Raw genomic sequence first — 13,877 nt, 5'->3', positions numbered from 1 at the left:
TTGACCTTAAACAACACTTGGTTTCATAAGTGTTTTAAATAATTAAACCCTTCGAAACTGTCATAGCATGTCTAATAAATATACAATCCATACTTTTATGTCATATTTTAACCATTTTGGAATCAAATATCACCATTTTTGTAGGACCCACCACCTTTCTCTTACGCACATACTGAAGTATTTTCATTATGTACTTTGTTAAGTATATAATTGAGAGTTAAACTTAACTTCCTCCACAAGTTTTGAGGTGTTTCTAGGTTTATCATAATGGTATTATTTATTTTAAAATTCAGTTTTTACATTCAATAATGTTATTTTATTGAGGCAAATAAGAAGCAATATTTCAATGGATAATATTATTTGAGAAAAAAAATCACCAAAAGATGCCCCATGTTTTCCATTTTTATCACTTTTTATTACCTTTATTCTTTTATTAAGTTTATTTTTAACTTCATTAATGTAATGTTAAAACATTTCAAGAGTTGTATCTTTGTTTTTTAGTAACTAGGTATAACAATACCTCATGTAATTATCCATAAAAGTAATATAGTACCTTTTCTATCTCTAGTTTATACAAATTTGAAAATCGCTATCAAAGTGAATTAAATATAAAGGTTTGCTATTTCTTTTAATTGTTTGATAAAAATATTTTTTTGTGAATTTTGATTCTACACAAACTTCACACTTGTGATTTTTTTAGAAAAAAATAATTGGTGGTAAGAATCCAAGATTCATTAATATTTGTATAGAATTATAATTCATATGTTCCAACTTGTCATGTCATATATCATAAAAACTCAAGCAAGTAAGAAAAAGAAGCATTTTTGTGATTATTGTTTTTATATTAAATTTCAATGGTCATTATATTTATTTTGGTGGATTTCTCTTTATAACAAACATATGCTATTTTTAAAAAAATTATTACTCTAAAAAAACGAGATTTTGAACCTATTTTTTTCCTCAATGATAAGTCAAACACCAAGTTCTTTCTAATGTCAACAATCTGAAACACGTTGTTAAGGTAAAAAGCTTTCATGAAGTCATCTTTAGAATAACTTTTTTGGTCCCTGATACTTTTGAGGTTGACTAGTTTTCATGTATAAGTATTTACCATCTACTTATTTATGAGTGAGAATCATCATCTTTTCATGCGTAAATATATTTTCTATCATTACTACCAACTTATCACTGCTCATGATTGTTGATCAAGCTGATGTTCAAAACAACTGCATATAAGCTCATCTTTTATACTTTATTCTAAAGATTTTCAACCTTAATGACATGGGCTTGAGCAACCCTTCTCTCTTAGGATTGCCTTGTTGGGCCTATTTTTGCAATATTTGGCTTGTTGTTTATTTTGTTGCAAAAATAATATTTGCCATTAAATTTCTTAGCAATTTTTGTGGTTTTTATAGTGGAACTTTGTTACTTGTTCAATCACATTTGACCTAGAGGCCATTGAGAAAGAGTTGAATTTTCTTTTGGACAAGTTATCATCCTTTTCTACCTCAAGCTCATAATAAGATTTTTAACCCTCATCTTCCTCTACTTGTGCTTTAGGTAATTTTTGAAGTATTTCCAATACACTATAAATTTTTCAATAATAGCAGTTACTTGAAAATATTCACTTAGAACATCATTTCAACATGAATATCATGCAAGATGAGTTGAAACTCTTGAACTTTATTCATTATAGTTTTGGAATTAAGCATCTTGAAGTCGTGAAATTTATCGATCATGAGTTTTTTCATACTGTTTTTTCAATCTTATACTTCTAATTCAAAGCTTCCCATTATACCTTTTCACCATTGATGAAATCATATATATCATGGAGCGTATTGCCTAATCCATTCAAGATGTAACTTTTGCACACAAAATCAACATGTATTAATGCATCAACAATTGCTACAGCAATGAGATCAAATTCTTTATCGAATAACTTTGGTGCAATTTCAATTAAAAGTTTTGTCAAGTTCAAGATGGTTGGGTAAAATATTTTTTGTTATCAACTTTTAAAGTTTAAAAATCATTAATCTCTCACCTAAACCATAAAAAAGGTGATAGTGAAATTCTACATGTTAAAGCATTTTTTTGTTGTGGCAGCATTTGCCGAAGCAATAACAACATTTTTTTAGTAGAGTTCATATTTTTTTTTGTCATGGAAATAAAGATTTGATTATTTTAAACAATAAAATTATTCAGTTAACAAGGTTTAATGAAAAATACACACACACACAAGCAAAATAAACAATTAAGATAAAAAGATTTTAGTCTTGAGATTGTTGGGGAAATTATTAGTATAAATCAAATATATATTTGTATGATAATAAAAAAACATGAACAAAATATTAAAAAAAAGATAAGTTAATATATAAAGTACTTACATGTAGAATTTCATAACAAAAAAAACAAAAACAATACAGGAAAGAAAGTTGTTTCCGAATATCATATCTTATATCCTCAAGGTTGACAAGTGTAAACGATGATCTCAGTGTAGCTTTGCTCCTATGATTTCAACAACAATTCTAGAGGTGATTATTTTTGGTTCGGTTCGGTTTTTTAGGACAAAAACCAGTTCAAACCGGTTTGACTCGGTTTTTCCGGTTTGGCTCGGTTTTCTCGGTTTTGTTTCGGTTTTTTTCGGTTTGGGTTCGGTTCGGTTCGATGTTTTGCTTATAAAACTGAAACCGGACCGGACCGGCCGGTTTTTTCAAAATTTTAATCGGTTTAATCGGTTTTTTTTTTCAATTCGGTTTTTGTTGTTTTTTTTGTTGTTTTCTCGATTTAATTATTTTTTTGATTTTTTTGCTCATCCCTAAACAATTCCTTGAAAGCTCAATGAAAAAAATATATAAAATAACCCATTTTTTGTCACTTAATTATATTGTTATATTCATAATAGTATTGCCACGTAAAATAATACTTTATTGATTTTCAATCCATGCTGGCGGTCGTTTAGAATTGTCGCGTTTGAAAATTTTAAAAACAAAATCAGCGGCAAAAAAAAGTAAAAAAAAGGCGCGTGAGCTTAAAGCGTATTGGCGGGGTGCAGGGAATTTTCAGAAGACGAAGAATGATAAGGAGCGCCGTCAGTGAGTCTTCTTCTCATTATCAAATTTCAATCCAGAGAGAAAGGCGAGCGAGTTGCAAAATGGGAGATCCAACTCACCTCGAGAAAATGGGCAGAGAGCTCAAGTGCCCCATCTGGTACACCAACTCACAAATTAATCAATTTGTTATTTTATTTTATTTTTTCAATCTAATATTTTTTGTTGTTGCAGCTTAAGTCTTCTTGACACTGCAGTCTCGCTTACATGCAATCATGTTTTCTGCAAGTAAATTCCATTTTACTAATTTTTTGTTGGTTTTGAATTTCAATCCCTCTACTCTACTCTAATTTATTCATGTTCCCTTTCAGTTCATGTATTGTGAAATCGATGAAATCAGGTTCCGATTGTCCAGTCTGTAAAGTGCCATACCGGCGTAGAGGTATGATGCTTCTTGCCTTTTATTTTCAATTTGAATCGTTATCATTTTTTCTTATTTAAAATCTTGGAGTAAAGAGGAGGGTGTTTTCTGTATTTATTTTATTTTTTTCGCTTCAGAGGTTCGCGCTGCTCCTCATATGGATAACTTGGTCAGCATTTACAAAAGCATGGAAATTGCTTCAGGATTCAATATATTCGTCACTCAGAATCCACCACCATCAACTAAATTATCAGGTGATGCAAAAAAATATAAAAAAAATCAAGGGAGGTTATTGGTTCTGTGCACTTACTTTGTATCCTTGTTCAACTTCAAACATGAGTCTCCTGCATTAATCATGGAGCACTTGCGATGAATATTCTGTTTGCGCTCCCTTAGATGAAGTTCTAGCAATCTATATCTTTGCTTTTTTTTTTGGTTGTGAGGGTAATATTGGGTATTTGTCTTTATGATTTCTTGCTGTTCTTGTTACAGATGTACAAAAGCAAGTAGGAGACGATACGGACTGTGGCAGAGAAGATATTGGTTGGATTTGTCAGGATATGTTAGATGAGCAACTTAAAATATCCAGACAAAAAGATTCAAGGAAACTTGATGAATCCAACATGGAATTATGTGGTCCCATTACTTCAAAACCTTCGTTTCCAACCAAGAAAAGAGTTCAGGTGCCACAATGCTCTCTTTCAGGCACATCGGCACAACCTGAGAAGCTACAAACTGGATCAAGAGAAATAAAAAAAGATGACTTTAAAAATGATTCATCAGTCTCAAGGAAGAACCCTGTTGTCGATGAAAAGGGAGAACGCATGCTATCGCCTTTCTTTTGGTTGAGAGATGAAGATGGAGAGAAGTCAAGTCAGCACACTGATATGGATCAGCTTCTGGATATCACACCACCAAATGTTCCTACTTTCAGTGATATCAAAGACTCAGATGACGAAAACCCCCCTGAATCATCCTCGAAAGTGAGTCCCAGTTCAGTTCATTGTCCGATTCAAATTTATCCCAATATCTCTTGTGACTTGCTACTTCTCTGCTATACTTGTGTCTCGTGAGCTGTCAATTACTCATATTTTTGGTTCATAGCTCCTGTAATTGATTTGGCTTATCTGGTTCTTCTCTTCTTCTTGAATTCAATCAACACTTTTTCATTGAGCCTTCTTGAACAGATGTCAAGTCATTCGATGGATATTTCATTTCCTTTCAGAATAAGCATACAGATAAAGTGTGGATATTGAAAAATGAAAACAAAAATAAAAATCATCAAGTTGTAAAGTTTATGTCAATCTATTGGAAACACAACTCTAATATTCATTGTATCCATAGCTTATGCTCTCCTCAAACAAAGCTAGTTAACCCAAGCAAAATATATATCTTGTATAGAGTTCCTAAAATTACCCTAACATTTAGTCCGACCACATCAATTTGCTTACTCGTGTTTTTCTAACATGATGTAGGGGGCAGTGTGTGGCAACGAATCACATGTTGCAGATTTTTTTGACAGTGAGATGTTTGAATGGACGCAACGAGCTTGCTCTCCTGATATTTTTTCAAGCCCAGCAAAGATGCAGGTATTCATCCCACCCAAGTAATTTTGTCTAATTTTGGTATTTTATAGTGCTAAAGTCATCTGGCTTTCGCTGAAATTTTAAGTGAAATTTAGGCTGAAAAAACAACGGAAATGGATGGAATTCGAGAAAGTAAGTCAGAAACACCCCCACTGGATGCAAATACAAATGAAGAACGTAGTGATGAAAGCAAAAACTGTACTGATACCAAACCGCGAATGGGTATTTCTGAAGACATACTGGCCAGTCTATCCTCTCCAATAGTTAAAAGTGCAAATTACCAAATCGGGCGTAATACTTCCAATAAGAGAGGCAGGAATGCTAAGGACACAACATTAAGGAATTGTGCTCGGAAGAATGCAGATAAGGGTGGTAGGTTGAAAGGAGAGAATGTTTCTTCTGTTTCAGTTAGAGAAAATTTGGACCAGGCTGATGAAAACACGGTTACTGATCAGCTGCCTATTTCATTTGATAAGAAACAAGGTCGCAGTAATCTTAAAAGGAAGAAGAATGGAAAAGTGAGTAGAAAGATCAATCTCCGGTGCAAGGAACGAAAGCTGGATTCTGTTGAGATAAACATGATTAAAGAAGTCCATTCAATACACAACCAAATGGACAAAGATGAACACGCCCATGATTACTTTTTACCTGCCCCTCTGGTTGAAGATAAAAAACCCTCAGAAATCAAGGGGAAACGTGGCAAACAAGGTGAAGAAGTCAAGTCTGCATTGTGTCCAGAACATAATCAAGACTTAAAATGTAAGAAAAACATGGAAGTTTCATTAGATGGTATCATAGAAGATGGATTAGTCAGTGACCATCAAGAAGGTGCTGACAATGTCTTTGCAGAGGAAGCTCAGTCCACTGAAAATATTACTGGCAACTCTGCAAGGGCAACTGAATCTGCTGAGAAGGTTCAAGCCAGTCTTAATACTCGAATTCTTGATGATTTGGCAACATTAAGGGATCATTGCCAAGAAAATGGAGCGGCCATACTTAACTGCAAGCTTAATTATAATATTCAATGTGCTTTCTGTCTTTCTTCAGAAGTCTCAGAGGTATCTGTTTGTTTTCCTTGTTTTTGTGAGTCCTACTTTGCTTTTTTCCTGTATCTCATGACTTTTGAATCCATTTCATTTCTGAATCTTCCACCAAAATTACAGGCTTCAGGAGAGATGATCCACTACAACAATGGCATACCTGTGGCGGCAGATTATAATGGTGGATCCAGGGTCATACACTCTCATAAAAACTGTGCTGAGTGGTAAGAGAATTCTTCAAAGGAGCTCATAAAGGCAATTCATTGAGTTTTTAGTTTTTTTAATTAATTTAAGTCATGGGCCTGTATAGGAGTGCTAAAAAAATGGTTACTTTCTCTGGAAAGTTCTTAGCTTACACATGTCGTCATGTTGTTGTTGTGGTAGACATCGTATAATTATAAAAAATCATACCTGCAGGGCACCTAATGTCTACTTCGAGGGTGATAATGCAATTAACCTTGAAGCTGAATTAGCTAGAAGTCGGAGAATTAAGTGTTGCTGCTGTGGACTCAAAGGTGCTGCTCTTGGATGTTACGAGAAGAGTTGTCGCAAGAGTTTCCATGTTCCTTGTGCGAAGTTGACCCACCAATGTCGATGGGATACTGTAAGTGTCATAAATTCAATGCTTTGTAGTTCAAACATCATTTTGATTTTTTCTCAAATCTCTTGCAACAGGAAAACTTTGTCATCTTATGCCCTCTTCATGCTTCTTGTAAGTTGCCGAATGAAAGCAAACAATCTCAAGAGAGGAGAAAAAACTGCATTTCAAAAGGGTATTCTAAATTCCGTGGACAAATTTATCTCTTAAGTAGCTGACTCTAGCTGCTACTTGGAAATCATACTAAATGCCTTTTACTCATTCTCCTTCCTCTACCAGACAAACACCAAGGCAATACAATCAAGTTACTTTCAAACATGACATCAATATGCATAAAAGTCGGAAATCATGTTTAACACATGACAAGTTGGTTCTTTGCTGTTCGGCTCTCACAGTTGGAGAAAAGGTAATAGAAAATCTACAAGTGACTTTCGGCTTTGTAACATTTCTCTTTCCTAAATGAAAATGTTGATTACTGCAGGAAATTGTTTCTGAGTTTGAGAGTTTATCTGGAGTTACAGTCTTGAAGAATTGGGATTCAAGTGTCACTCATGTCATTGCATCAACAGATGAAAATGGAACATGCAGAAGAACCCTTAAAGTTTTGATGGGTATCTTGAAGGGGAAGTGGATAGTGAACATTGAATGTTAGTATAATTGTTTCCATGAAATGAATTATCCGCTCAAGTTATAGAATGCTGTGATATCTCAATGTTCAAGTACCTCATTTGTGTGTGCATTAAAGAATCATGGGTGCGTGTATGTGTAATGATTCTGCATGTGTATTTGCATTTAAAAGTTAGGATTAGGTGCCACCTGTGGCATTGATTGAACTTATGTAAATGAAACATGCAGAACCCTATTATTTTTATCAGTATATTCGAGAGGAGGTGGATACAGAATATTGAGCATTGGTGATTGACTCTGCATGTGAATCTAGCGGTTCTGCTTGTACTCAACCCTTTGTTTGTTCCTTCTGTAGGGGTCAAGGCTTGTATCAAAGCCATGAAACTTGTTGAAGAGATGCGATATGAAATTACTGCTGATGTTCACGGAATCAGGGATGGTCCACGAAATGGAAGACTAAGAGTCCTGAACAAGGTTTGCTCCTGCTTCTACAGATGTCATCTTAAACATTTTGGGAATCGTCCTTTTTTTTCTTGTTTCCATGGATTCATCTATAATTGGAAGGCAGATCATTCCCTTCCCATGCTGGCATCAGACCTGTAGTTTAGTTCATCTCTAATCCGCATGCTCCATAAACTTTTGTATTAGTTTCATCTTACTTTATATCTTTGTCAAGATTCTTCTGCGATCATAGAACTCATGAACTCTGGTTTTGAAATCTGCTCGCATTGGGTTTTTAATCTGCATCTTTTCTCAGAGCTAGTAGACTTTTTATCCTCCTGTATCAGGCTTTGTGCTTTTATCTGTGACCGTAATTTGGTTTATGAAGAAAAAAATTGGCCCTAGTTCTTTGCATGCAAGCTAAATCACCTGTTAAGCATAGTTCTAACAACAATGTGTGCATGCATGCATGTAGTTCTCTTTAGGTGCACTTTGGATGCATGTTCTTAATACATCCAGCTGTTTTTATTGACAAGTTCTATTATGTGCAGCAACCAAACATTTTTGAGGGATTTAAGTTCTATTTCATGGGAGATTTTATCCCTTCTTACAAGGGATATATACAAGATCTTTTAGTTGCTGGTGGAGGAACAATTCTGCACAGAAAACCCATTTCGGGAGCCCAGGGAACCTTGTTACTGGACTCTAAACCTCCAACTTTCATAATGTACAGCCTCGAAATGCCTGATAAATGTGATCCTAGCAAGAAGAATATGATATTAAACCGAAGGCAGTCTGATGCAGAAGCTCTAGCTAGTTCAACCGGAGCGAAGGCGGTAAGCAATAAATGGGTTTTAAACTCTATTGCAGCCTGCAAATTACAAAGTTTGGCTCAATAATGCTGGATTTATATTTCAAAATTGGGAGCTCTGTACATGTTTCATCAAGACTTAGGTATGAGCATTGCCTCTTTCATACATCAATTCATGAGCAGGTTTTACTCAAGCACTCTTGCTCTCCCTTCCTAACTAATTCTATATAGTTCTTTCTATGGTGATACGCTCGTAGCTATTCTCTAAGTATAGTGTCCTTGCCATGTTCAATAATCAAATCCTGGGGATCTTTTGTTTCACAATATAACCTCGTTTAGCTGCTGACTGCTCTCAATGAAAGGACTTGGATCATTAATAATTGAACATTTGTATACCCTCATTGCGAAAGATCAAAACAAATCTGAAGAACACGGGTCTGCGGAATCCATCACAACAAGAAGCATCAGAAACCTTAAGAGCTTAGATCCTGTGACTAAGAATATAGAAAACAAAACAAAATTTTAGAGAGTACACTGGAAAACTGAACTAGGCAATTGCACATGAACAGTGTTCACATCACTAATCATGTCTACTTCGACGAGAAAACCGCTTTCCTCTTTATAAATAATTGAAGATACTCAAGAGTATTGTCTTAAATGGAAAAAAAAAAACTTGATATTATGCAGCGGGAGGCTTGCTAGTATTGATCTCAGCTTCTAGTTTAGCAACTTTGTTGTTTCTTTTTAAAGAGCGACAACCATCAGGGGAGCAGAGGACTTGCTCTGAAAGTGCCCTATTACTCTCTTGAAGTGCTTAATTCCCTTGTGCTTCTCCTCTGCTGCTACTACTTTTCTTCTCCACGAAACAAGCTTGAAGTTTTGCCATCAATGTCTCATTTTGGGATTTGAGGTCATAGACAAGCTCCTCTGTTTCATTCAATTCGTGAACCTTTCTTGCAAGCTCGGCTGCCATAATTTCCCTTTTCCTTTCCCAAGCTTGAACACATAATTTCTAGGCTCGTTCGTATTACCAAGCCTGCACTTAGCTGTTCCTTAACCGCTCTTTCCCATCACTTGCGGATTCGTCCGGTTTCTGGTCTGCCGGAGCTAGACTAGGTCTAAGATCTGTGTTACGCCGCCTAAGCTGAGCTACCTTTTTCTCGCCAGATAGAGAATTTTGAATTCGAACTTCAACATCATCCAGAATGGTCATCATTCCAGCATTTTGTGGGAAAATAAGTGCATGCATGCTGCTATTTGCCATAAGGAAGACTCATATGGAACATTGGTTTATCAGTTTTGAACAAATACCTTAATCATCACCTTAAAGGCAAAGAATGATCAAAAGCAGCAGGATATTTCTGCAAATAATGTCATGGATCTGTTTAAGTCTGTTGAGCAGCAATTTCTTATTTCTTTTTTTTTTTGGGTACAGAAGAAAGAAAGCACAAAAGCAGCTACGCAAAAAAGAAACTCCTTATCTTAACAGCATCAAGCAAAACACGAATGCCCGGAGGAGGATGATTCCATATCTGAAACATTAAATCTCGTAATGGCCCAAGAGGTAAGGTCTGGATTCTCAAGTTGCTAAAGGTCTATAGAAGTCTAATTTGAAGAATTCTGAGCAAATGCAAGGATGAGGAAGAGAAAGCGAAAATACAAACACCTTTTAAGCTACAGTTGAACTTGTTGGAAGGGGTAGCAATTCAGGAGATGAAAATGCCCGCGGCTAGCATTTTCCATGCGAATTTTTTTAACGAGAAATAATTTAGGCAGGTATAAGGTATTTGATACATCAACCATCATCAAAGGGAAGAAAAGGGTACGTTGGATATGAATCATTAATTCTATTTTTTGTATTTGGGTGTTTATTAGGTGAAAATGGAGGGTTTTAGATCTAAAAACTTGTAATTTGATTTTCCAGCTATATTTTTATGGTCAGAATCTAAATAAATAGACAATACATTATCTATTTATTTTTTTTCAATAAAAGATATACGATGTGATATTTATTTTTTAAAAAACATAAATAAATTACACAAGCATTACCTTGCAGGCTTAATGCATTAAGTTTTTATTTTGTTGAGCCAAACACGTGCGTCTAATTTGTTAGTTTATAAACTTTATATTTTATAATTAATTACTTAGTTATATGTGACATTGTTTTTGTTTATGTAAGAACATATTATTATTAATAAAAGATATTCTTTGTTTTTAATATTTATTGAAGTTTGATTAATGAGTCTAGAGTACAAATAAAGTTTTTGAAAAAAAAATATTTTACAAAAAAAATTATAAAGTCGTTATAATTATGAGAATTTCTATTGTATTAATGAATTGTTTCTAAATCTTTATGGTCAATGCTTTATTAAGACTATGACATTAATTGGAGTTGTTGAGACCAATATATATCATGTTCTTTTCTTCATAAAATGAAATAGATGTTCTCATAAACTGAGGTATGATTTGGAACTAATATGAAGGTATTTGTCAGATGATATATACACTAAATTGATCTGTTTGAGGATTCTATATGGTGAGATCACCTGTATTTATTGAACAACTTGTGTGACAGTTATGTAAATGATCATTGGATTATGTAAGTGATCATTAGACTTGAGATCATTAGGTTATATTATACAAGGAATGTTATATTTTGATCTTGACTAATATTGCCTTAATCAAAAGTAACAAGTGAATAAATATTAGGTGTAACATGAATTATATGAAAGTATTTAAGTGATCAAGAAATTATTCATTTTCCTATATGAATTAGAGAAAATATTTTACATTGTCTCAAAAGGTATTAATTGTGAAATTCTTGTGGAATATGGAATGAGATTTGAAAAGGGGTTTCAAATCTTAATTAAAAAATCAATGATTATGGTTCTGAGAACAAATACAATTTGACAAAGCAAATATTTTTCATGCTCAAACATCTAAATCGAAATATTATTGATGAAGAAATAATAATTACATTCATAACAAATAATAATTACACTCATAACTCATAAACTATAAGTCAAACCACATATGATTTTTATAATATATAGGAGATCATGACACAATGCTAGGTTATATATTTAATTTTCAAATATAAATCAATTAATATGTTGAATTTGATACTAAGTTATTTTTTTTAATTTATTTAATCTGATTTTGATTAGTATTATGATTTATATTTGGATCAACATATTTGAAATCTAATGAGTTACACACATTAAAAAACATTATTAAGAAATTAAGCTCAAATGATTAATCAAGTGAGACTTGATTGTAAATAAGTTTTAGAAATTAACAATTATAATGCAATTTATACAGTGATTACAATTCTAGACCCAGAAAAATCACTGCATAAATTTCTAAAATTATCTTAAAATAATACATGTGATATTTTCAAGGAACAACGTGATATGTTATCATTAATAAACTTATCAAATTTTTAATATAAATATATTGCCATGTCTTATATTTTTTGGATGATGGTGTGATGATATAAGATCAAATAAAGACTTTGCACATCAGGTGCCACCTGTATAGTGTTGTAAATAATGAAGATTATTTCAAAAGATTTTTATCTAGTGTTTATATAGTGAACTTTGATATGGATCTGATGACCTCGATAGACACAAGACCATTGGGTTTGACAATTATGCCAGACTCAAGAAAATATAGGTCTGGCGAATGTGCAATATCTAAAATACTTGGGTTTGACGATCAACCTAGCCCAAGGCAAATAAGGGTCTGGAATTGGTGTTAGACCCAAAACACTTGAATTCAAATATTATGGTGTTTTTGACTGTATCAGACCCAAGATAATCTGCTAAATTAAAAGTATTAAAGGCATGGTAATGCGTCATGCCTCTTCTTGGAATTAATTTTCTAACAATGACAAAATTATAACAACTCTTTTTAAATTTTTTTTTTTAACAACTACAACTTTTTAATTCCCTAACATCTCTTTTATTTTTTTAACTGTTGTAACAACTCTTTAATTTTCTAATTTATTTTCTGCTTAACTGTTACATGTTAGCAACTTATAAATATCATGCACTTTTACAGTCAAAAGGAACAGAAAAAAAAACATAGTATTATTTTTCTGTGTTTGCAAAGCTTGCTGATATTTCATTTCTATCTTTGTCGCTGTTTCTTAACCCTTGTTTTTAGAAGAAAAATTTGTTGGATTCTGGAGAATAGTCTTGTGTTGATGAAATATCCTTAAAAACAATATCTATACATGCCTCATGTTATATTTTGTTTTTGTTCATTGTATTTTATTTACAATATATAGATAGATAGAATAAGGAAAAGAAAGAGGTAACACTTAAAATATACTAGGAGGTTTCTCCTTACGTGATATACTATTATAAATTGCGATAACCCAACTTACTTTGAAGAGATAAAATTCGATATCCTGATGTTGCTAGAGGTCCATGGAAGTCTAATATGAAGAAATCCCGAGCAAATGCAAGAACGAGGAAGAGATAAAATTCGATATCCTGATGTTGCTAGAGGTCCATGGAAGTCTAAGATGATATTTTTTCTTAATATTAAAATAACAACATATTCGATTGACCTGGTTCAATCCGGGTTAACGTGTCAAATTTATTACTCAGGTTATGAGATTATGATAACTCTATAGACAAAAAATCAAAATAAATTATGAAGTTTAATTCTCAATTAACCTAATATTGAATGATGAAATTGAAAAAAATTCAATTAAAAAACGACCTGAGTTAACATATCAAACTTGCAACTCGAGTTATAAAATCAAGATAACCCCATGAAAAGCAAATCGAAAGAAATTATAAATTTCAATCCCTAACCAGTCTAATATTGAATGATAAGATCAATAAAAAAATAAATTAAAAAAAGAACATAAAAATAACTTGAGTCAATCTACCAAACTCATTATCAAGTTATCAGACCGAGATAACCTTATAAAAAAATAAAAAAAACAACCTAATTTAACCCGAGTTAACATGTCAATTCTGCGATTTTAGTCTTGAGACTGAGATAACCCCGTAAAGAGAAAGTCAAAACAAATTATAAAACTCGATTCTCAATCACCCCTATTGAACCTAATGTTGAGTGATAAAATTTGTAAAAATCTTAAATATAAAAATGACATAGAAAATAAGCCAAGTCAACCTGAGTTAACCATTAAATACTATTCTCGGGTTATAAGACTAGAATAACCTAATGAAAAACAAATGAAAACAAATCATGAAGTCTAATTCCCAATCAAACACAATATTAATTGAAAAAAAAGTCAATTAAAAGAGAGAGAGGGAGAGAGAATGAGT

The 13,877-nt window shown here is 32.9% G+C and overlaps 1 protein-coding gene across 1 annotated transcript; it reads left to right on the top strand.

Moving 5' to 3' along the window:
• Positions 1-3,051: 3,051 nt before the first annotated feature.
• Positions 3,052-8,765, top strand: LOC7470812 (protein BREAST CANCER SUSCEPTIBILITY 1 homolog). Its single transcript, XM_002300299.3, has 14 exons — positions 3,052-3,207; positions 3,282-3,335; positions 3,419-3,489; positions 3,606-3,722; positions 3,961-4,451; positions 4,944-5,057; positions 5,150-6,112; positions 6,218-6,318; positions 6,512-6,698; positions 6,770-6,867; positions 6,972-7,098; positions 7,174-7,339; positions 7,675-7,793; positions 8,312-8,765. Exons 1-14 carry the CDS (start codon positions 3,074-3,076, stop codon positions 8,657-8,659), a joined length of 3,090 nt encoding a protein of 1,029 aa, XP_002300335.1. The 5' UTR covers positions 3,052-3,073; the 3' UTR covers positions 8,660-8,765.
• Positions 8,766-13,877: the final 5,112 nt, after the last annotated feature.

Source organism: Populus trichocarpa, chromosome 1 (assembly GCF_000002775.5).
Source record: "Populus trichocarpa isolate Nisqually-1 chromosome 1, P.trichocarpa_v4.1, whole genome shotgun sequence".
In the NCBI taxonomy this organism is placed as follows: domain Eukaryota; kingdom Viridiplantae; phylum Streptophyta; class Magnoliopsida; order Malpighiales; family Salicaceae; genus Populus; species Populus trichocarpa.
Note: the sequence above shows the minus strand (reverse complement) of the source record. Positions and strands in the feature narration are given on the sequence as shown.